Below are 24,865 nucleotides of genomic sequence, written 5' to 3'. Positions count from 1 at the left end.
TTCTGAATGGGAGTGAATAGGAAATTACGCATGCTTATAACTAGACTTACCTACCGTACCAGGAAATAGTTTTGTATGCTCTGCTATAGTTTCAGTTTAGCAGTAGATTTCAGGAATATACGTTACGTAAAATGCGCATATAAAATATGGACTTTGGAGAACGAACAGAAATTTGATCACGACAATTTATGTGAGCTAATTCTCTAAACTTAAAAGCAAAACCTAAGTACAACCAAGAAAACCTGAGCGAACTAGCAATAAAATAAATGACTCGAATATACTATATATCGGGCTGTCGTAAATGTTGCTGGTACTAAAATTATCAACCAATCTTGAGAAGGATATATATATATATAAATCTGACCCCGAAGTCTTATATAAAATTGACAAAGACTCCACAAAGACTTAAATGCTAAGTGATTGGTTCAATTGCGAGCTTTCGCATGTCATTTGAAGCGCGGAAACAAGCAATTTATATTAAAGTTATTTAATAAATCACCACTTTAAAATTGTCCCTCTGATGTAGACTATCGTATACTTAACAGCGGTTCCCAACCTTTCTACCCTGGCGGACCGGTAAAATTAGATTAAATGTACTCGCGGACCGGCAAAAATTGAAATGGCCGTAACAGAAAAGAATAACATATATTTGCGTCTTATAATGCAATGTCGGGCACTCAATATGCTTCTAGAAAAAAAAGCACACTTTAAAACATTTCACACGAAGAATAACTATCAAATAATGTGCCGACCAAAAATTACAAATGAGTGAAACATAAAATAATACCATATATTTGCGTAATGAAATGCAGTGCTGGGCACCCATTATGCGTGAGAAAGGCACGCATTAAATTCTCACATTAAAATAATGCACAATTAACTTCTGTGAAAATTTTGCTGCTGTTTCGTTTCAAATACAAGATTGCGAACGAGGCAAAGAAGTTTTTGCAACACGTAGCTCTGCAGCCGCGTGCAGCCGATTCCCTTGCCTCGTTTTAATCAAAGTGAGGTTTTAATTGAATCGAGTGATGAGAATGTTTTTTCGCATAACGCAGTAACTGGCTGAAAAGACGGACCACAGTTTGATTGCTCGATTACTTGGCGATGGGTATTCGTTATCAAGAGATATCTAAAATTGTGATAAGTAATTCTTTTTCAAGCTGAACTGTAAAGAAGAATCACAATTTTAATCAAGCCTTTTCTTTTTCATTGGGTTCATAATATTAATCCCTCTGCAGTTAATCGACGCCTCAAACGGAATGAATTTGCATTACAATGACAAAGTCGTCGATAACTTGGCGACAAGCTCAAAATCCTACTGTGTCTGGAAAAGATCTCTGCGGCTCATGCTTTTTTGCGTGTATCGCGTGACCACCTGTGGGGTCGCATGAAGTTCATATCTTACTGGATTATTATACTGTTCTTGACTGTTTTCTAGTTTAAACAAGGAGATATCCATTACGTTTCATATGAATGGTCATATTAATCAGGAAAAGCACGCAGAACAGAAAAGGCACGCGTGCCGATTTTTAGGCTTCTTAATTTTGCAAGATTTGATGGAGCGCATTCGCGATGAATCGGAGCTAGAAAAGCGAAAAGTGTGAGTGATCGGCGCCAAGATGTCGCGTAATACGGCGCCAACATGTCGCGAAAGACGTCGTAATATGACGGCAGAAGAGAACTGCGTAATGAGCCAACGCAACTTTATCTACGGTAAAGCGATTGAAACGGCATAAAAACAACAAGACAACAAAATTTCTTGCGGACCGGCACCGGTCCGCGGACCGGCGGTTGGGAACCACTGGATACTATATACGATTGCTATTATATAAGGCTCATAAGCTGTCTATAGAAAGCAAACGAGCCGTTGCGCATTCGGCAGTTATAGTTGAATGTAGTGTTAAATATAACTTATGTAGGTACAAGTTATTTTACAGATCTTTGACTGAAATTTCGAAGTGCTTGTCAAAAGTCACCGATATTTTATCTATATAGTATATAAGTGTGACCTTAGTATGCTTGTTAATATACCACCTACAGTCCTATACAGTCGCCATACACGCCAGGTGGAGATGAGGAAAGAATGTTGATAGTAAAAGAAGGAATAGTTGCAGCGTCTTATTATTGAATACAATGTTCATATTGTTTAAAATAATTTAATTTACTAACAGCATATCGGCTAGTTTTACCATGTATATACTAATTTGTCATTTTGTATAGTTCAACAAATAATAAAGTAAGAACTTTAAATGGAAAATAGGGCCACGCTTATAGTACCGCTTTTACTTGCTAGTGTCTTAATTTGAATATACCTAACTGCGGGAACTTCCATTGCGTTTAGATTAAGGTATTTCGTAGTTATCTCACATGTTAGGAATTTTCCGTTGATACATGAAAAAGGTAAAGGCGATAGGTGTTACTGTTAGGGCAACAAGTCTCCTGTGATTCAGATTATCTGGACGAGTGGTGTTACAACAGGTGGTGGAAAGTGTTTTGCAAGGGCCGCATACAGAATCTTTTTTTAAGTTTCGCATTAAGAAAAATACCTTTTCTTTTTCAAAGACTATATCATATAGTTCACCTTCACATACCTTTACTAAATATGTAATATTTAAAATATCCCAAATTAAATTTTCTTTAAGCTAAATATATATATATATATATATAAGATATAAATATATTTAATGACAAAGTAAAAACATATATAGTTTAGAATCTCAAAGGGTGGGGTAGCGTGAAGCTAATTAAAATACTTACTTTTTAAATTTGATCTTGCCCGCATTATTTTGATATTTCGAAACTTTTAATTTATTTCATTATGTACATTCCACGCACATTTTTTTTGAAATAAAACCTATTTTTGCCTTACTATCTGTTATTTGTAGCTTATTGTTAGCTAGTTATTTGGGAGGTGGGGTGCAAGGCTTGACAAATTCTAAAAAGCGGCTTGAAAGTTTTAGAACCGCTGGTTTAGATAATCTAAACAAAGTTTAAAAATATGTCTACATTTTGTATGTAGTTGTTAGAGATTTCACAACTTCCTCCGATGCTTTGACAGGCGCAATTTGACCATCCGGGAGTTACGATGATAAATCGTCGCAAAACGTTTTATATAATAGCTAAAGAATGAAAGCACTTGGGGTTTGTTTAAATACTTTGGTATGAGGTAGATCCGGGTCTGAATCGATATGACTGCTCTTATTCCTAATATAGTACACTGATATAAATATGCAGAAAATTAAGATAATTCGAGCGTATTTTTTGTGATACGTGTTTAGCTTCTTCTGTTTACCGGGAACAAGAATTCAAGAAATCGTCACAATTGTCTAAACATCGTTTTGTTCTCACTCTGCTCTCGCATCCCATACCCAACATGGACTGTCAACCGGACCTGATACCCGATCCCAGATTTTTATTTTAGTTTTTTTTTCCAATTTTAGGGGGTGGTATATATTATGTTATTGGTGATAAAACCATTTGTAACCTATAAAATTGTTTTAAGTATTTTATTGATTATTTTCACCGGAATATGAACCACTTTCTGAATATCCAAATACTTTTTTTTATTTAGTGTCACATGAAAGTTAGAGAGGTGGGGTGTTCGAAATTTTAGGGATGGGAGGGGGGAGGGGGTGCTGTAGGGAAATCACTGCCTGATACCATCTTTAATATGCGTAAGTTGGGTTTTGCTTTTCATCGGGAAAGTCCGCACACAAATCCGTAAAGGACTTACATACAGAGTGGATTGAACGAATACCCGTAGACTTAAATATTATTTTAAGCTGCAGCTTAAAAACGTACTAAAAATTGGCTATTCTCGTCTTATTTTATCAGCAACCCGCACAGTTGGAGAAAAAATAAGTGCATGAGTTATATTTATAATGGATTAGTGACAAACGGAAAGCGCTGCGGGGTAAGTGTACACGACACAAAGACTAAATATAAGCCGTCTAGCTCGTTTTAATTAAAGCATGTTAAAATAGAAATTGATGTCGGCGATGTATTTTGTATCTGGCTTTTCGATATTTAATGGGGATCTTGTTATCCTACTTATGAAGAAAGTTTATAAAAAGTAATCGGTGTATTTGAATCAGTAATATGTAGTTTATTTTCTCAGCATGCTAAAAATATTCACTGAACATACAGAATATTAAAGGAAACAAAAATGGCATTCATGGGTGAGGCGCAAAAAATGCTACGCTGTAATATAGAATGTGGGATGTCGACGGGTTTGTGCTGTTAATCTAAAACTGAATTGTCAATGAAAATGTAGGGAGGGGCATGGTTCACGTCAAGCTAAATTTTCAACGTTTGCAAAATAAATACCGTAATAAGTCATTTCCGTCTTACCAGACACCATATTGTACCTTAACTTTATGCATCAAAGAACGTATAGTTCCGGTAAATATAGATTTGTATATATAGAACTAAACTGACTTGCACTACATGATTTTGTCGTAAATTCCGGCATATAGTACGCTGAGTAAAACGCGGTACCGTCTTGTATGCCCAAGTTATTTCCGTAGGCTTACCGAACTACAACACACCCTCGAAACGCCCGTTATGATCGGATTAACTTATTGCGTCAGAAACGTCTTCAATGGTTGTTCATGACGACTGCCGGTATTGTTTATTACGTGATAATGGCCACGTGAGGAATTCGCGCCGTATGACCAGTTGTGAGATATACCGGTACATATTTAAAAGACATTATTTCATTTTTATAGCATTTTAACTTTATATTTTTAGGAAAATTTAACGCCATGAAGAAGGCAAATATTGTCTAGCTTTCGCAGTAATCCCAGGCCCGAGTTGCGCCCACAGCTGCGCGGTTTCCTGTTGTATATACAAATATATTAGACTGTTAAAACCATATACCGGTATATATAGCTGAATTAAGATGAAAACTTGCGCTGTACAAAGTAAAATACAGTGCGTACTTAAAACAGCGGTAAAACAAGCTCCATCGAGTAAACGCCAAGGACAAAATTATTGTGTTGAAGCTACTCAAGAAATTTGTCTAGATGCAGAAGAATGCGATTTTACTAAGGCTATAGCAAGTGAAAAGTTTGATGGAACTTGCTGTCATGTAAGAATTAATAATGGACGGTTAATGCTATGTGCTAGGTTGGATAGGAAACCAAGCAAAGGTGCCGATAAGAGGTTTAAAGCATATCAGAGAAAACATAGAGAATGGAAGCTTACAAAAACTGGTGAAGAGCCACTTTTCCAATGGAAGTTTCCAAATGATTTAAAAACTGTTCCAGATGAATGGATTCCAGCAGATGACATTAAAATAGATGATTCCACTAAATTTCCAATCCCTGACGAAAACGGACATATCCCAGGTTGGGTTCCAGTTGAAAGTACGAACCCACAATACTGCTGGCACTCGTCAGTCATAGATTATAACACTGGTATGGCATTGACTTTAAAACTATCTAGTGACACCAAAAATGGCGACAAAGCAGTTGAAATTTCACCAACGGCTCTTGCTGATCTAGACAGAAAAACTCTCGAATTGATTGGAACTAATATTAATGGAAATCCATATGGTTTGGGTAGCAAAAGTAAGCCTTTCCATGTATTAGTTGAACATGGTTGTATATCTGTATTAGACTTACCTCAAAGCATATCATATGAATCAATATATACATGGTTTACCTCCAATTCTCATGCGTCTGTTGAAGGAATTGTTTGGCATTTTTCGTCAGGTAAAATGTTCAAGTTACATCGTCACCACTTAAAATTGTCATGGCCGCAGAATGATGTGAATCCACTTTTACGGGACCGTCCTGTGATCATAAAAACTGGCAGTTTGCATTCTAAAGAATATTCTTCTAATTCAAAATCTATGTTTAATTATTTGTTTTCATTGAATAGTACATCGTTTTCAAAATTTCGAGATATTTTTGAAATTAGTGAGTCAGTAAATGGTGCTGTTTAGTTGCTTGAGTTTATAAGTTCATCTATTCTAAGTCTGCTAGCTATTTTTGATCGTTTCAGGTGTACTTTAGTTCTATCTTCATCCTGTCACTAATAAGAATTGTTTAATTGGATTGTACAGAATTTGATATTTCGTTAAATATTAGTAACTTCTAGTCTAGAGCCCTGCTCATATGGAAGTCGAGAATATACCTCAAGGAAAAATGCAGCTGTTATTTTTTTTATCACAATACTAAAAGTTACAATTTTTTCGTAATGAAATTGAAGGTATTTAAATTCAAAACAAGAAAAAGTTTTGGATATTGTGTAAATATAAATAAACCTGAAAAATAAATTCTGATTTTCTTTACATTAGATGATGCTTTGGTAGTCATTTTGCTTGGGGGGGTAAAGTTTGGCTTTGTTTTAATTTGGATGTTCTTGTTACATTTTTTACAAACAAGTCTCTTATCTTATCAGTAGAAAACCCGTAACCCAAATACGGATATGGAAGTATCTGTTTATTCCCGCGATTAAACTTTGGAAGCACTTGTTTCTTCGACAAGTTTTTGAAAGTTGCCTGAGTCAACAGTTGAATAGTGTCCTTATATATAAGTGTTATTGCGACTTTAGAAAAATAAATATTGCACCATTCAATATCATAATTAGAAGTTTAGGCTTCTTATCAAACTTGTTTTTTATAGTTAAAAGTGACACACTCAATTTATTCGCACATAAGTTTTACAGACAAATTTCAGAAATTTTCATATACAAATAGTTTGGTATTTTAGTTTTTTGCTTTAAAAGTATTTTTTAATTATATACCAGATTTATCAAGCAGAACGATTACCGGTATATTGAACTAGAATGAGTTTGGTATAACCATAAAAATATCAAAGTCTACAGAAAAAAGTCCTTTTTCTTTTGAAATATACTTTTTTGTTTAAACCAAATTATGAGTTCCTTGCCCATGGCACACCCACTCTGACATTATTTATCCAAGCAGTAAGGTGAAACTGGTAAAGTCTTGTATGTCATGTTTTTCAGTAATTCATTAATTTTCTACTATATAATGACGTATTCCCGATATGTAAATAAATTTTACGCTATACTCAAAGTTCCCGCCTACAGCACTCATGTTATACCTCCGACACACCCACTCTAATTTTATTTGTTCGGGTGACAGGGTGATGCAATTACTTTTACAACCATATGCTATTTTAGAGTACAGTGCTGAGTGCCTTGTTACATATGAGTCAGGTTCACGTATACTAGTTTTATAATGATATATTTGAGAATTTGTCAATTTTTCCTAATACATGATGTATAGTTAACTTGCTTTAAAATTGTTCTCCCGATATTTCAGATTTGGTATTCCAGAATTCTCAGTCTTATGCTTATAAACTGCAATAATTTTTCATCAAAATAAGGTGTCTCTATAACCAACCGATAACCCTCTATGAAGGATGCAAAATGCGACTCTGACCATATATTAACATGAGGTATCAAATCCGCCCCCCCCCCTCCCCCTATTTGATTTAGGTGACATATATCGAATATCCTCGCATATAATTCGAGTTTGAAACTCAAAAAAAAGTTGCCAAACTATGGGGTCTGCTTATTACAAGCATACCCTGATACCACTGATAGCACTAAAAATTCGGCATATACGCGCATAACTCTGATGCATATATGGTTATCATTTTCATTAAATGGTGCATACGGCGTGTCACGATTCGTAGGGTCGGCTTTTATGCAAATTTTATCAAATTCACTGTTGTATGCCCTTTTTTAGGGGGCTGCCTCATAAGCGAGATCGACTTATATGCGAGGATATACAGTGCCTCACGCTATAGTATTACCTGTAAAGGTGCATATCAAATTCTAAGGAGTTACCGTAATTGGAATTGCTGGTGCATCCCCCTTATCTGTGTAGTGTTTCCATCCAGGTGCTGCTCACTGTTTATTTATTATTGAATATTGTAATTCGATAGTTTTCTGTGGATAGCTACACAACCAATGTGACATATAAATTTATTTTTGGGACGTCAACCCCAATTCCACCTCTAAATATTATGGCACCATATTTTACTTTATATTTATTGGCCAATGATGACCCCACCCACATAGAACACGCCCCCTACTCATCTCTAAATCTGACTTTGGGACTAATCCACTTCAACATTTTAATATCTAACATTTTTGATACTTTTGATTGGCTCTACACGGTACACACCCACTTGTCTGATTACAGACTTCAATAAGTACTTAAAGCTTAGAATACTCTCATCTTGACATCATTTTTTTAGTACATCACTGCAATCGAGAATTGAATCTGTAATTTTTGACGTTTACAGCCAGGCATAGCAAGGATTTTTAGTGAGGGTTTACATCCGTAGCATAATAAGAAGGCAATTCTGGGTGTGAAAATAAAACTCAAAAAAGGTATAATTATCGGACGAGTTCCAATCATGGGAGACGCGAATACTAGTGCCTATGAAACGACGACGTGCAATGGGGGTGTGAAAAGCAGTCGATCAGACAGTTTGGAAAAAATTGACCCATTCGCAGTCGAGCAGGAAGGTCTTCTAACTGAAGAGGTAATTTTTTATTTGTGAAGTTCTTTTTATCTTATCTATGTTTTGTGTAAAATCTCCCTAATTTTTGTAATATGTCTAAAAAAGTCTATGTGGCGGATTTGAGATAAGTCAAAAAAAATCTGACTAATCCCTGACAAGAAGACGTGAAGACGTCTCCCACTAATTAATATGATTAGTCATATTAATGGCTTTCCTTGCCACCCAGAGATAAATATGTATATCCTTTATAAATTATCATATAATAATATTTACAATTATTCAAATTTTTCGAGTGCTGACAAGCCTTTTTTACCCAGGATAAAAGTGACAGCTCATCCGATAGCTCGGACTCTGATGGACAAATGAAAGAACGTCCGGCGTGGGATAATAAATTCCAGTATATCATGGCCGCACTCGGGTTCGCTGTTGGTCTCGGAAATATTTGGAGGTTTCCTTACTTGTGTCAAAAGAATGGGGGAGGTAGGAATTGAATTTGTAATAAATAATAAAAAATATAAATTGAATCAGAAAAAATCCGTAAATACATTTTTTAAAATGGTTTTGCGTTGATCGCAATAACTAAATGGAAGATTTTGATGCTTTTAATGATAGTGGCTTCTTACATAGCGTAGATATCAGTATAGGACCTTGATCAAAGTGAATTGTGTGAATGAGAAAATTAGTACAAATAAATTTCTTTGTTAAACGTAACCAACATTAAAAAATATACAGATACAATATTCAAAAATATATTTCGGAATATTTTCAAGATACTAAGTTATTTGGTTCAACTGTTTTTGCTCTCATCTAGTCTAGATCCTTTTTTCTGAGTGATCAGCACATTAAAAATTTCTATAACTTTCTCCAGGTGCTTTCCTGATTCCATATTTCGTCATGTTGTTCTTGGAAGGATATCCGTTGTACTTCTTGGAACTTGCCGTTGGTCAAAGCATGAGAAAAGGGGCAGTGGGAGTGTGGAGTCATATACACCCTCAGTTAGTTGGGGTTGGATTTGCCAGCATTGTGGTGAGTTCTTTCATGAATATGTGGGAAGTCTGATGGGTACTCCCGTAGTATGTGTACCATGTTAGGAATAGACCATAATTTTATTCCGATTTTCCTTTTTTTAGTTCTATTACGAGTTCGGGGACTGTCTGTGTTAGCCAAGTGAATATACCCCCTGCCCATAGGTTTCAGTACCTTTACACGACTTGATATAAAGTAGGCGAACAAAATTAGTTGCCTCCATATTGGTACACACACACCTGGAGAGCTCTTTTTTGTATGTCAAACATTTGACGGAAAATAAATAAGATATTTTTAGCATGCTGGCATATTGAATGATCTGCCGGCAGTTTGCGTCCATAAGATGTCTCACAATTTTGAAATAGTAAAATTGAAATGATGAATTCTTTAAATTGCAAAAAGACTTTCTAAACATTTTATATATATCCATAAAAGGTAAAAGTAAATGGTTAATGGAAATTTTCTATTCCAGGTTTCTCTTCTTATTGGTCTATACTACAACATGATATTGGCTTGGACATTATTTTATTTATTCAATTCATTTCGTTCGGAACTACCATGGGCAAAATGTCCGGAAAATAACGGAACAATTGTTCACGAATGTGCTGTTAGTTCGTCCACAGCTTATTTCTGGTATCGAGATACTTTGGATATTTCTGGCTCTATTGAGGAAGGAGGTAAGATTGCCTTTGCATGATTCTGTTTAGTTGTTCATTGCACATTTGCTTTGATATAGCCCAGAGGTGGCCAACACGGTAACCGTACATTTGAACCCACGTGCATTTGAACCATTTACATTTGAACCCATGTATATATCCGCAGGTTCAATCTATATGCAGGTGCTAAAACCCATGGGTGAGGGTTAGTATGGGTTCAAATATCCGTAAAACAAAAAAAATTTCCATAGGTGCAATAGTATGCAGGTGCAATTGTCGTGGGTTCAGATGTGCGTGGTTCAAATGTACGTGGGTTCAAATGTACGTGGGTTCAAAGGTACGCGGGTTCAATTGTAATGGAACCGGCCAACACATCGATCAGATCGGAAATTAAGTTCACGTACATTTTTTGGGTGACTTTATTAACAATCTGTCAATCACAAAATATTACGAAGATTTTTATCGATCTCAATAGAAGACAGGTTCGCCCATTGGGTGTATTATTTGAACCCTGAAAATAAAAAAATTTGAAGTTTATGCGGCTTCGTGCATTTGTATATTGATGAAACTAGTAACCTTAATCAACTGCAACACCAACATCAAGTTTAATACTTACACTGCTACGCTTTCATGCACATAATAGTTGCCCATATTGATTGGACCTTTCTACCCTTTTTTTTCTCCTCACACGATCCTGGGCTAGCTTGATGTCGCGTATAGCTAGTTGCCAGTTCATTCTATGATGTCGTCGTACTACTGACGTCTAGGCCTGCTCTTTTTCCATTTTGAGTACTTAAATATTTCAACTTTTTTGATGTGTCATGATCAAAAATCTCCCCTCTTTCTGCCCAAAATAAATGAGGTTTTCCAATATTTCATTTTATTCCAGGAGTGGCAAATTGGAAAATGGTTGTCAGTCTCTTCATAGCTTGGGTTTTAGTATTCTTTGGAATCATCAAAGGAATCAAATCATCTGGCAAAGTCATGTATTTTGCAACTATATTTCCATACGTTATATTGATCGCGTTCTTTGTTCGAGGCATGACACTAGAGGGAGCTGCAGCAGGAGTTGTCCACATGTTCAAGCCTGACGTGAGTTGTTTACGAAGTTTTAGGTTTTGGAGTTAGTAGGTTTGTCCTACCCATGACACACTGCACTACGCAGACTTTCAAACATCTCATAGGAGTTTTAAACCTATCATTACCCAAAACATACCGGCAAATCTTATTTACATTCAAGTTTACAAAATATGTACCCGTATGTAAATAATTTGATATATTTTCAACAGCTTGGCATTTCAGAAGTCATCTGTAACTCTGCTTGAATATAAGTCTTACTTACGGTACTTCAGAGTCAGTGCACATATTGCACCATTCTAATTCTATATAGTTTCATTAGCTCTCAAGATTTAATGAGTGATCTTTTGAAACTTCGCTCACGAAGATGAGACTCGCTTACTTCTGAGTGAGTGTGCACGACTATGTTTCGAGCAAATTTTTTCTAAAGTATGTTTTCTATTCCAGCTCACAAGACTTGTTGACCCAGTAGTCTGGCGAGAAGCAGCAACTCAGATATTCTTCAGTCTAGGACTTGGCTATGGAGCAATCATCGCTTATTCAAGTTATAATCCATACAATAATAATTGTAAAAAGGTGAGACAGCATTTTCTAATGAAAGATCTGGTCCTTTAGGTGTCCTTTAGCGACAGTTTGCCTAGAGCAGCGTTCCTCAAACTTTCTTTTTCTGGAACACCTACGCTTATTATCTTGCCTCGCGCAACACCAAGAAATTAGAAGGTAAAATTGGAGTGTGGATTCAAAAAAATTCAGCCTATGGTAAAATTGAAAAGTTTGCTGTAAATTTACGACCCAGAGTCGCCGGAGTATGTCCGAGATCGCCATGGTGACCAATTTAGTAGAAATCATCAATCCGACTATCTTCTTTTCCTTGTGATAAATATTAAAATCCTATTTTAAATCTGCAATATATTTCTCTTCCAGGATGCCTTGTTTGTGGCTTCAGCTAACAGTTTGACTTCGGTATTTGCTTGCATCACTGTCTTCTCTGTTCTCGGATTTAAAGCAAATCTGGCGACCAAGGAATGTATGGAAGTGTAAGTTATTATTGTTTTAAATTGAATGCGGTGTTCTAGAACAGGAGCTTTCAAGCCTGGACCCAATATATTGAAATTTTCTGTGACCCTGTCGGTTATGCAAGCACACCGCTTCTCATGTCCTTCGATCAAAGTCTGCATTGTTGTGCAGCGGCGCCGCTTCTCTGATCCTATTTATTCTTTTGATTATGTTTTATTATCAAAAGTCAATAGATATAGTACTCTGTGTGAAACCGGTGTGCTCTTTGCGAGCCCCAGAATTTGTTGCGTGCCCACCTGCGGGGTCGTGACCCACAGTTTGGATAGCCCTAGTCTAAAACAGTGACTCTTAAGCTTTCATAGTTCATCCCCCCTTCCAGGGACTCTCAAACTTGGGGTCCCCTCTTTGTCCCCTCTTTGACTCTCAAACTTGGGGTCCCCTCTTTGTCATTTAAAATACTAGTTTCTCGATTGGCACGTTTCCACCAGTTCACCATGTTTTATAATGATAAAAAAACTAAAAAAAAAGAATAAAACGCAGTACACCTAAAGATTTAAACAAATCAATTTAGGAACCAGTATGGGAAATTGCTATTATATTATTTATCAGTCCCCCTTCTAAAAAAACGAAATTGCTGAATTATGACAATGATAGTAAATGTTAAAATATATTTGCAATTAAATATAGCATTTTTGAATATCATAAATTTAAGATTTCACTAATAATTTCTTTTTTTTCTGACATCAGACAGTCAGTTAAGAATATACTGTATATAACATTGATATCATTTGTAAAAGTTTTGGTATTTTTCCATCGTCTCTTCAGCGTTTGTGATTTGACGAGAATAAGGAAGTAAACTGTTGATGTAATTGTTGTTATCCTGTATTGAACTGCATAATGAGGGAAATCGTTTTTAAATTTTCATTATGACATCATAAAGTTATGTATGACCTAACAATGCCATTTCAAAACAAACTGACTCAAATTAGTGTTTACTGTTCAGTTGACATCAAATGACTTGCCGATGTAGTGTATGCACTGCAAATATATTTTTTTTTTCATATTGTTCACCTCCCCCTTTTCTGTTTTGTTCTGACATAGAATGATCCTATTTTTCATTTAAATTTCACATATTTTGACGAAACAAGAGAAACAACACACAGTGCCGTTTTTGTTACTTTATTACAACGCTCGATTTAATGCTTGTGATGATTGCTACGTTTATTACCGCAAAATGAACCGTCTAGCTGATTCAATTGGTATGCGTCTACTAAAATTAGCATGGTCTGGTTATAACAGACTTTGTCGCATAAATTTGACATTAGTAAAACTGATATATGTAAAATTATTACCCGGTTGCCTAATTTTCAATTTTTTCCACCGATGCCCTGATATGAACATTGAATTGAGTTATGAAATGCGTATAGAGCGGAAAAAAACAATACTTTTTTTCGAATCTGTAATTAATAACAGCGTATTCAAACGATTTGAGCATTAGCACTCGTTCATTTCCCTGTATAACTCAGGAAATGATGACGCGTCCTTCAAAAGTAATAACGCTGGTTTATACTGTGAGTTATGAATTTCTATTACTGGGAAAATTACTGGTATAGTTTCATCCCAGGGGAGAGGATGGCTGATAATACAGCAAGCGATTCTTTGAAACACTCAACAATCATTGAGATTGCAAGAATTGGATAATTCAACATTCTAAATATGTTCTAAGATAATATTTTCTATTAACGAATTTCAAGTCCATGCTTCCGAAAACAAATAACTGCCTAACTAATCTCATACTCGACATGGACTGGTAACTGGAAAGGGGCAGGGGGATTGGTTTGGCATATGTCTAAGCCGCCTTATTGGCACTCTTCTTCCCTAGAAATAATATGTAAATCTTATATCACACATTGCATAGGCGAAATTTTGTAAATATTTTATTCCGATTCATGAATAATTCTGGTCCAAAAAATGGTAATGCCCATTAATAATGGGCTTGTCAAAATAGCCCAATGGCTCACCCAGGGGGTTCTGAAATTTCTAATTGCCAAGTAAGACCATAACAGCTAGCGTCTGACCCCTCAAAACCCTCTGGTTACGCCCTTCACCCTTTTATAGCAAAGCGCTTCTAAAACACTTCTGAAATACTAATAGTTATAAGCCAGCATTCTATTATTCTTCACAGGAATCGTCAAACAGTTCTCACTGCATTCCCTGAATCATACTTCATAAAGAATTCATCCTACGTTGAGTTTCTTCAACACATGGATGAATTGAATTCAACTTATCCAGATATTTTTCAAAATTTATCGATATCGAATAAGAATTGTAGCATTGAAGAAGAACTGAAAGAGGTTTGTATATTCAGTGAACATATTATGTTTTGTTTTTTGGTATGTATATAAACCTAATCAGAATTATTTGGAGCTATCAAACTTTCACAGCACGATTAAATTGTCCTTTAGTTTATTTCTGGAAACTGTAAAAAATTTAAAATCAAACAAATTATTTTGAAAGTATTTCATATATTAATTATTTATTTGTTTTGGCTATCCACGGTAATGCTACGGTTATGGGAATGGGGTTTGAGAATTCAGATCTGCAATGCCGTCAAAATTCAGGTTTATCACTTTAGTCTGTATTTTATCTCTGAGCGAGTGTGTATGACCTCCTTATTATAAGCAAATCCTTCAAAAAACTGAACTTTAATTTTCTTGTTTCAGATCGGTCAAGGAACCGGACTCGCTTTTATTGCTTTCGCAGAAACAATTCTAAGTTTTCCTGGCGCCCCCGTGTGGGCCGTTTTATTCTTTTTCATGCTTTTATGCATCGGGATGAGTTCAGAGTTCGGGATATTACAAGCTTTTATCACAATGGTTCTGGACTTTGGTTATAAAGTTTCAAAATTGAAGTTGACGTCTGCACTATGCTTAAGTAAGTAATAGAATTGAATAATCATGGTGTTGGTGGGTTTAGTGCAGGGATGGGCAATTACTTTCCTAAGTGGGCCACTCACAGATAATAGGGTGCTCCCGAAGTATGCGAACCAAGATGGCGGACATCGGAACGTAACATGGGTAACAGGTTAGGGTTAGGCGATAATTTTTTTCCAATTTTCCTTATTTTAGTTCTATTATCAGTTCGAAGACTAGCCAAGAGCCTACCGTAGTATTTATAGCTAAAATTATGGCCTAACCCTAACCTGGTACAGATATTACATTCCGATGTCCGCCATCTTGGTTCGCATACTTCGGGAGCCCCGATAATAGACTTGGTTACTGGGCTGGAGGTTCGAAACTTGATATGAAACTATGAAGGAAAAACTGTTTTTTCACAAATAACTAACATCAATAACTATTGCCTGCCTGCCTGCTATTGAGGGGAGCTCACTCTGATGACTCTATGGTCGTATTGCTTCCCCCAGTTTATACCGAATAAATATATATTTTATTGCACCATCGATTGTTTTCTGGTTGACGAAACAATAAATCTCTCTCTTTTATTCACTATAATATAATATATGAATACGTCATATAAAACAGGATAGCCAAAACTGAACAATCTACTATTCCGAATACATTTTCAAATAATTTTATAACTAAACAAATTGATTTGGACAATCAAATGATTCTTTAGGTTGAATTGGTTGTGCCCAGCTGTTAAAGGGTTCACCTTAACAGAGTTTTTCCCATTCACCATTCTCATCTAAATAGACTTTCTGAGCAAAGTTTGAAAACCTCTCATAAGAATATTTATAATTGCTAATCCATCATTTCTCATTCTCAGGCATGTTTATAATCGGTTTGATCTTCACGATGAGATCCGGGAGTTATTTCCTTGACATATTCGATGGATACTCAGCTACGTTTGGACTTGTTTCTGTTGCACTCTTCGAAACAATTGCAGTTGCTTGGGTCTTCAAACTGGAGAAGTGAGTGCTTTATGTTATTTTTGTATGGAACTCTGTTTAGAGCAAGTCTTTAGGCCCTCTAACTGATATGGCAAATACAAGAGAGTTACATGCGAACCTTCGGGCCTGGGTTAGACATGTTTTATTGATATCGGAGCCGTAGTTCGAAGTCAAATCAAGTTTAATTTTCAGTAAAAATCAATCATGAATACACACATTACTAGAAAGTGATAATTACAGTTTTACTGGGGAAGGGGAGGCCGCTGCAAGCTAAAACTAGTTATCTATCAAGTGCGATACCAAGGGTTGCATTTTCGACCACTTTGAGTCATCATTTCAAACTTGTAATGCTGATGATCAAAGAAAAATTTTCGACACACTCTAAAATTCGACGAAGCATTCTCAACAGATGTTAAAGAATAGACAAAATTTTTTAGTAATATACAGGGTGTCCATAAAGTCCCTTTACAATATCAATTTTGTTATGAAGTCAGTTCTCAGTAATTGTTCGAGTATTTTTACTTTATTCAATCTGCAAGGAGCCGAAGGCCAAAACAATATATGGTATTGATAAATTTGCTTCGAAAGTTTAAAAAATGTAGGGGACTTTAAAGACACCCTATATATTTTGATATATATTATATCTTTCCGTTATGGATGATCGTGATTGAGGCGTTGTGCTTTGCTCGTCTCACATATTTGGCACAACTTTGATGACATCACATCGCAGGTTCAAATCTCAGATTCAAATTCCATGCTCACCACCCTAGGGTAATGAATTGGGTTGGAATGCTGAATCACAAAATAATCCAATCCTTGCAAACTAAAGCAGCTCTTCGTCAAGCAGTGACAGCTTATGCAGAGTCTTGTTCAGAGCAAAACGAGTATACACGCCTTGTTTTTTTCTTGTAAAATAACCAGTCCACTAATTTTTATTTTTTATTTTTCAGCTTCGAAAATGACATAGAAAGAATGATTCACTCAAAACCAGGATTGTATTGGAGAATATCGTGGAAATATACGTGCCCATTTATTATGGTCGTTATTCTAATCGCAAGCTTCGTGGACATGTTTCTCAATCCACCAAGTTACTACGCTTGGAACAAAGACACCGGCACGAAAGACGAGTTAACTTATCCGCCATGGGCTGTGTTTATTATCGTTTTATTGATACTAAGCTCGATGCTCTGTATCCCGTTATTTGCGGCTCTCGTACGTTTCGGAATTTTCGACCCGAAATGGATTGGTGTGAATTCCTACGGAAGAAATAAAAGAGCAGAACAAAATGATAATGATGATATCGGAGTTACGGAATCTGCAACTCCATTGAATTTAAATTCTACGAACAAAGTTTGATTTTCGATATTTATTATCCACTAGGTGGCATAATTTTTGTGAACTGTCCAACACATTTGAAAATATGTTTCAGTGTCGTTTTCAGTTCGGAGCAAGATTAAAATTTTCATTGGGCGCGCTGCTGAGTTATTAGCTTTTAATGACGCTGAAAATTTGCCATTTCGAATGAACTAAGCACTCTGTAAGAAGCACATAGTTATAGAATCCAAAGGAGATTTATATTTATGGATTATTGAACAGATTCTGGTCGTTCCTTAAACATGGCGGCATCATCTCATTTCTGTTATAATGGCATTATTCTGGCCAGACACAGGTCACTGATTTTTATCATTTGGGTATTATTACTCCGTTATAGTCTAAATACAGAGAAGTGTAAAATAGCGGCATCAGCTCTACCCTGTTGATATGGCATTATTCTGTCCAGACACAGTTCACTGATTCTTATCATTTTGACATTTTTACTGCATTATAGTCTAAAGACAGTGAAGTATAAAATAGCGACATCTGCTCTTCCCTGCTGAAATGACAATATTCCGGCCTTTCACGCATCATTGATTTTTGTTGAGATAAAGTTTTAATAATGAATGCTTATATCTTTATATTACATAGTATGAAGTGTTATGAATTTGAAACATGAAGCATTTTCATCTACTTCAATTAGTTATGGTTGGCGGTGGAAACATAGTATTATTTATTGAAATCCATTTTAATTTCCGGTGAAAGAAAATCATTAATGCGTGTCATATTTCGGACTTATTGGGGTGCTCCCGAACCCTCATTTACCCTTTTATGTGTCAGTATAACTCTTCTCAAGTGATTCCAACATGCTATGTGCACACTTTTTCTAATCTGTATTTATATATACGCTTTAGATCTAGAACAATTAACCCGTTATTAAGTATTCCCTCATCCGGACTGGCAATTAGACAAGGAACATCTCCCTTCATTCCCCCTTTAAAAATCCCCCCACTTCTACGGCGGCTCCCTATCGTTTCAGGGGTGCATTTGGGAGAGCCCCCCCTTTCACCCCCACAGAATAAAATCCCGCTTCAACATAACCATGGACTTGCGAGGCTTGCCACCTCTAAAGAACCATTAGCCCCCCATCTTATTTTAATTTTAACACTCAAGCTATCCTATCAGCTTTACTTCCACCATTATAAATATGAAAATTATTCATATGCTTAAGCTTTGAATATATTTCTATTGAATATCGATAAAGCTCAGTTTTAAAAATGCTTCATGCTATTGTTAATGTTCAATATTGTTTTTGTTTTTCTATATTTATTATTTTCAAACATATATTTTGAATTTAACATGGGAAAGCAGCTCAATTTCTGTTTAAAAGTTTATTCAAATTCATTAGCCTTGTGGCTATACGATGTAACAACTCAGTTTTTAAGCTTATATATTTGAGCTTTAAGTTGAAGGTGCAACATACTTATTTCTGCGCTTAATCAGCGAGGATCGTTGGTAAACTATTTCCCCTACTAAGTTGGGGCCTGTGAAATATCAATATTAGACTCAGGGCCATGTAAATAAAAACTTTCATAGAAGAGAGAGAATTTTCTTTATTCAGTCAACCAGAAAACATATAATATAAAAAATAATAATTTGATCAAAACCATTCAAAAAAATACTTTTTCCTATGAAAAAATTTTGGTCATTGAATCCCAATTTTTTTACTTAGTCATCCAGGCTAGTAAATAGCAGCCCCTGTTGAAATGTAATAAAAAAAGCGTTTTTCTACGTTATACAATTTTTGAGCTTAAAACGCTTTTTAGAATCAAGACACTTGAGACCTCAAGACCTCCGTCCGGACCCATTGCCCATTTTGGTCTTACTTCAATTCCTGGCCTCACCCCCATAAATACATACAATCCCAAAGCTGCTATATTATGCTGCGACATATATGCTGCTTCCACAAAGATAAAATCCCAAAGTTGGCTTATGGTATAATGTAATTCAAATATTTAAATTATTTTTTTCTCTCAACCAACATAAGATTATTAAAATGGTACTCATAAAAAAATTGCACGATATTCAATTTCATTTAGAAAAATTAACTTAATGAAATATATACTGTCTATTTTAGCCATCTGTAATAAATGCTTTGAATAGGTTTTCTTTGCACTTTTGTTACTGTAACGTGTGCTCATTATTATTTTATTGATATAGCAAAATTACCATATTTATTCAAGTCTTGAAAGAATTTGATGATAAATATTTTTTGAAATTTTTGTATAGTAATTCTAATTCATTGTTATACAGTGATACCTTGGTAGTCGAACATGAATCGTTCTGAATTGGTGTTCGATTATCGCTTTGTTCGAGAACTAAAACTTTTTGTCATAAACAATGGTAATTATTTTAATTCATTCTTACGCATTAAAAAATACCCAAAATATTAAGAAGACGTTATATGATTCAGCGGTGCGCTCAGGGTGTTTGAGCACTAAATTTTCATTCAAATAATGTAGCATTTTTGACTTAAATTTTTTGTGTAACTAACGATTGTTTGAGTGCTGAAACTTTTCTGCCATAGGAAACAGTGGTAATTATTTTAATTCATTCTTGTGCATTCCAAAATATTAACAAGACTTCATTTCATTTGGTGACACGCTCATGTGTTCTAGCACCGAATTTTCGTTTGTCTACAGTAGCATTTTCAACTAAAATTTTTTGTTTGGCTACTTAATTTTTGGAATATCAAGTAATCTGACTACTGAGGTATCCCTGTACTTGCTTTGATATTGTTCTCTATTAATGGAAACCAAATTTTTATCACAAAAATGATTTTTAATTAAGCGGCAGGTCATGGGTTTACAGCCCATGGCAAAATTCTGTCAAAGTCATGCTCCTGCCGACATATCGATAGGTTCAACATCCCTAATCTATATAGCCTACTGTGCTTGTGTATCATTGATATTTATTCCCTTTTTTATTGTGCAAGTTATTTTTGTATACACAATGTTTTCCCCTGTTTGAATTTGTTATTTATTCTTTGTGTCTGCTTCTTATTGAAGCTTTCTCCTATTTCACATTGAAATGTATTATGTTTGTCCTGTTTTGAATGTTTTAAATGATTCTTTTTGTGATTGGTACAAATTATTCATACACACAAGTTTTTTTCGATCTAAACGTTGTTAACATTTGATATTGTTTCAAAATTTGATAATCTAGAATTTTTTGCAATCAAAAAAACAATATTTTGTGGCTTCACATCAAGGCTTTAGATTTCATTAAAAATTAGCTTGGCTATTCAAAATTATAACTACAAAAATTTCCGTGTCCAGTCTACAGTCCAGCGAGACTTCGACTCAGGCTTTTGATTTTATAAATGAATATCGGATTAGGAAATCATCCAAAGCTAATATATAGTTATCCGGTACTATTAATTCAGACTGCCTTCAAGTATAAGCTTTCGATTTTAATAATAAAATTTACAAATTTGAGTTCATAATCCAAAATCTCCACTATGAGAATTCATTGAACCAATCCACTGTTACAACCCTTTAAACTAAAAGTTCATGTGAAGTATCCAACGGAAATGAACAAATTAAAAACAAATCTATTCATTACAATAGCCAAGTTGGAGGCAATGGTTATTTCATTCTTTATTGTATGCGAATTCCGTCACACACTATTCAAAGCTCCAATGATTTTATTTTCGAATATATATTCGATATTTCATATTCGAAAATATTAAGTTTCAGTGTATTCGAATAGTGAATTATTTGGTATTGGCCATCACTGATTAAAACCTTCAGATATTTCTGCAAAATAACCACAAATTCAGTCGAAAATCTTATTTGGTTTCATTCAAGATTCCTAAGCCTTTCATTATCAAGATTTAAATTCACTCTTTTAATGAAAATTTATACACAAACGAGCATCGATATACACAAGTGTTTTGTGAAATTTATGAAATTCCTTCTCCAATATACACAATTTCTCATTCCAAACAGGGTTATCAGTTTAATTATTATTATTATTTTTCTGCTATTGAAGCTTTCTTTTCTGTTTATTTGTCGTCTGAATTAGTTTTGGCAAAAACCCCAGTTATTCTCAAACTTTTTATGTCGCGCCCCCTTGTTAGAATTTGTCAAGTCTGTCCAATATACCCAATTTCTTATTCCAAACAGGGTTGTTTTATTATTTTCTATTAAAGCTCTCTTTTCTCTTTCATATTGAAATGTATTGTCTGTTTTACTTTTATTTATTTGCTGTCGGAATCAGTTTTGTCACAGTCCCTAAACTCCAGGGTCAAGTCTCTTGTCATCTGAATTCATCTCAGCACATTTTGTCAAGTTTATTCAGTTTATACTAAAGTCAACTTCAATATACAGGTTGTGCATAAAGTCCTTTACAATTTAATTTTGCTATGCAGTCAGTTCACAATATATCTTAACCAGGTTTGTTGTTTTCAATCATTGACTGTATTTTTACTTCATTTAATACACCAAAACAATACATGGTATCGATAAATTCCCCTTGCAAATTCACAAAATTCCAAGACTTTATGGACACCCTGTATATTAAATATTCCCATATACACATCTTTTAATGTGTTTTGCTCATTAACCCATGTAGGAAACAACTCTATAAAGACCTTAGCATAGTGTGTGGTATCAATCCAAATTGTTACTGGTAAAGCATTTGACTTCTACTAAAATAAATGAACCAATTATTGCTCTAATAACCTTGCATTCAAATTAAAAGTTAGAACCATCGCTTCTTTGGATATCTTTATTTTTAAGTGAAGTTTTTTTGAGTTTTTTGTTGAAATATATTGAAAATCTGTGACCGTCCCATCTTGCTAAATCCTATAAGAAGCTATGCTGCATTTATTGCTTCCGCTCAAATTAACGACCGTTATACACAATTTTATTTGTGATCATATTATATACATGCTTATGTTATATTAATTTTACCTTTTCGTGTCAGAATTTTACTGAATTTTCGCATATTCCCAAAGTACCTCACCTAGAGGGTACCAAAATGTCTTATGTGGTCCTTTCAAAAAGCTCTATGCTTGGGGTAATAGCTTGCCCATTGACTTGTTCAGTGCACAGGTCCGACTTGAGCAGAAAATCGAACGAGATCTCCTAGTTCAGAGCCGGCTTCGGAGCTTAGGTCAAACTTAGCTAGAGAATCCCAAATTTGGGTTTTATTTTGCGATGTATCTATTTGTCCAAAGCATTGCTCCGAATTTTTGAATCACCTATAGCAGGAATGGGCGAATTGTGGGCCGGATCTTGCCCACCAAAGTGTTTCATTCGCCCCTGTTGTGTCTGCTAAATTTTCGGATATTAATTTTGGATATTGAAGTATTTGAAGTAATTTTGGATATTAATTTCCGTTAATGAAAATAACGTCATAACCCCGATTGTTACTTGTGCTTAAACATTAGCCTTACTGTTGTTGCCCACTCCTGACTTATAGCAACAGCTTGTTTGACCTTAATTGGAGGAAAAGCTTAGTCCAACCAAAAGCTTCATTTCCTCCAAATCACGATTTTTTTACATTTCCACAGCCTTGGTTAGAGCCTAGCCAGAAACCCATGCCCAAACTTGCGTTTTTTTATGCTGAGGTATCTATCTGCTTTTTCAGAGCCTTGCTATGAGAACTGTTTTGAAACACCTGAAAAATAAGCTTTTTTAACAGCTTGTTAATGGCCTTGTGTAGCGCATAGGTCGAAATCAGGATTTCGGTCGAACCCGACCGCTGTTTCAGTCTAACTTGGAAAAAAAGTTTCAGAACCTCTGAAAATTTCTGACCTCTGGTTCTATATGCCCAGTATCTGCTTGCCCAAACTTTTGTTTAGAGAGCAGGTATGAAACACCTTACGACAATAAGTTCTTCCAATTATAGTTTTATGAAGTGAAGCCATTTTAATTTGAAGCAATGTTTCCCAATTTTCAATGCTCAAGAATACACAATACCTCAATTGTACACAAAGTTCCATAAAAAGTGCAAAAATATATTATTTATTTATAGAGAAAAATTGGACGCTCCCGAAGTATGTGCACCAAGATGGCGCACAACCTGAACCCTAACCTGGTACACATACTATGTTGTACGCCATCTTGGTGCACATACTTTTAGAAGTCCAAAAAATTTGGGTGAAATATTAGATTTTTTGCTATTTTTGTGTGCCTTGTATTTTATTAGATTTGAAAATGTACTTTGAAATGCTTGCTTATAAAGGAATCTGTAAATAAATTGGAAAAAGGCGATTTTCTGTGTTTTTTTGCTAAATTATGACATCACTATACCGCGGGTTCTGCAGAAATACCACCCTGAAGGTTTACACAAATATTGCCATATTCGCGGGCTCCATCTACCCCAATGTAAGGCCTGAAAGCTTAAAAATGTTATTCTGTGGGAGAGGAAAGTGGTTGAGACGACTTATAATGTTGAAAATATAATTTAGAGCCCTCCAATTCAGTTATTATTACTTATCGATAATAAAATCTGTAAGTATGTTGATAGGTATTTGTCTGTCTGTCTGTTTGTTTGTCTGTTGGATGAACGCGGTATCTCACGAAGACGAGGTTGAATCTGCTCCAAATTTGCATGTGCATTCATCATATCTCGGACCAGAAGCCTATTGATTTTGGGCAAATTATATCGTATAATTAGCGAGTTATCAATTAATTAGTGATGGGACACGCGGTGTCACTATAGAGTCATGAATCGAAACGCAATTTCGATCGATAAGTCTTCGGTCTCCGACCGGAATTCTCGTTTTCCAATCAGTAAGCTTGAGCTTTATACTCACAAACCCGTCCGCCATTATTAGACGAGAACAGAAGTAACTTAGAAACACGTTGACAAGTTAGAATCTCTTCTATATTTATCAATATCTAACAAACAGCCAATCATAACACGTATTCCGAGTCACGTGATCGGCGCAGAACACCATCTGCCATGTTCCAGCCATGCGCAGACGAACATCTTAACAGGAAGTTAAACTTCCCTGCCGGAAGTCTCTATTTGCCATGCGCACGAAAATACTCAACTCCTATTGGCTGATTCAAAATTTTCAACCTGCGCAGTAGATTACCGGTCATCTACTTGCCATGCGCGAGATTTCCGGAAAAAAGACCGTTGCCAGATATTTTTCGGACTGTTCAAACACGAAATTCTGAAATCTGACAACCGTCAAAAACGGTGAATTTCCGCGCATGGCAAGTGCATGTCCGTTTTGGTACTGCGCAGGTCACGTGACTTTGGAATTTTTTGATTGGTCGAATTTCGTCCAATTGAAATATTCCTTCATTGTATTAGGGTTTGAGGACCCCGCCCTTGTTACT

The 24,865-nt window shown here is 35.4% G+C and overlaps 2 protein-coding genes and 1 long non-coding RNA gene across 3 annotated transcripts in view; 2 read left to right on the top strand and 1 right to left on the bottom strand.

Annotated features, from left to right (window-relative positions):
• LOC144411889 (uncharacterized) overlaps positions 1-24,865 on the bottom strand; it is a 103,571-nt gene that overhangs the window by 49,544 nt on the left and 29,162 nt on the right. The window lies entirely within an intron of this gene.
• LOC120333691 (RNA ligase 1-like) lies at positions 3,727-8,281 on the top strand. The gene has a single exon (XM_039401022.2). It carries the CDS (start codon positions 4,901-4,903, stop codon positions 5,945-5,947), a length of 1,047 nt encoding a protein of 348 aa, XP_039256956.2. The 5' UTR covers positions 3,727-4,900; the 3' UTR covers positions 5,948-8,281.
• Positions 7,587-23,785, top strand: LOC120334094 (sodium- and chloride-dependent transporter XTRP3-like). Its single transcript, XM_078109583.1, has 11 exons — positions 7,587-8,525; positions 8,822-8,984; positions 9,373-9,530; positions 10,003-10,207; positions 11,076-11,278; positions 11,711-11,839; positions 12,188-12,300; positions 14,466-14,634; positions 15,004-15,214; positions 16,067-16,211; positions 17,141-23,785. Exons 1-11 carry the CDS (start codon positions 8,397-8,399, stop codon positions 17,544-17,546), a joined length of 2,031 nt encoding a protein of 676 aa, XP_077965709.1. The 5' UTR covers positions 7,587-8,396; the 3' UTR covers positions 17,547-23,785.

Source organism: Styela clava, chromosome 15 (genome assembly GCF_964204865.1).
Source record: "Styela clava chromosome 15, kaStyClav1.hap1.2, whole genome shotgun sequence".
Classification (NCBI taxonomy): Eukaryota; Metazoa; Chordata; class Ascidiacea; order Stolidobranchia; family Styelidae; genus Styela; species Styela clava.
This window is presented reverse-complemented; position numbering and strand designations above follow the sequence as displayed.

Coding starts and splice junctions, on each gene's coding strand:
- LOC120333691 (XM_039401022.2), top strand. CDS start 4,901: ATGAAAACTTGCGCTGTACAAAGTAAAATACAGTGCGTACTTAAAACA.
- LOC120334094 (XM_078109583.1), top strand. CDS start 8,397: ATGGGAGACGCGAATACTAGTGCCTATGAAACGACGACGTGCAATGGG. Junction 9,531..10,002: donor TTGGATTTGCCAGCATTGTG/GTGAGTTCTTTC, acceptor TTTCTATTCCAG/GTTTCTCTTCTTATTGGTCT. Junction 11,840..12,187: donor ACAATAATAATTGTAAAAAG/GTGAGACAGCAT, acceptor TTTCTCTTCCAG/GATGCCTTGTTTGTGGCTTC.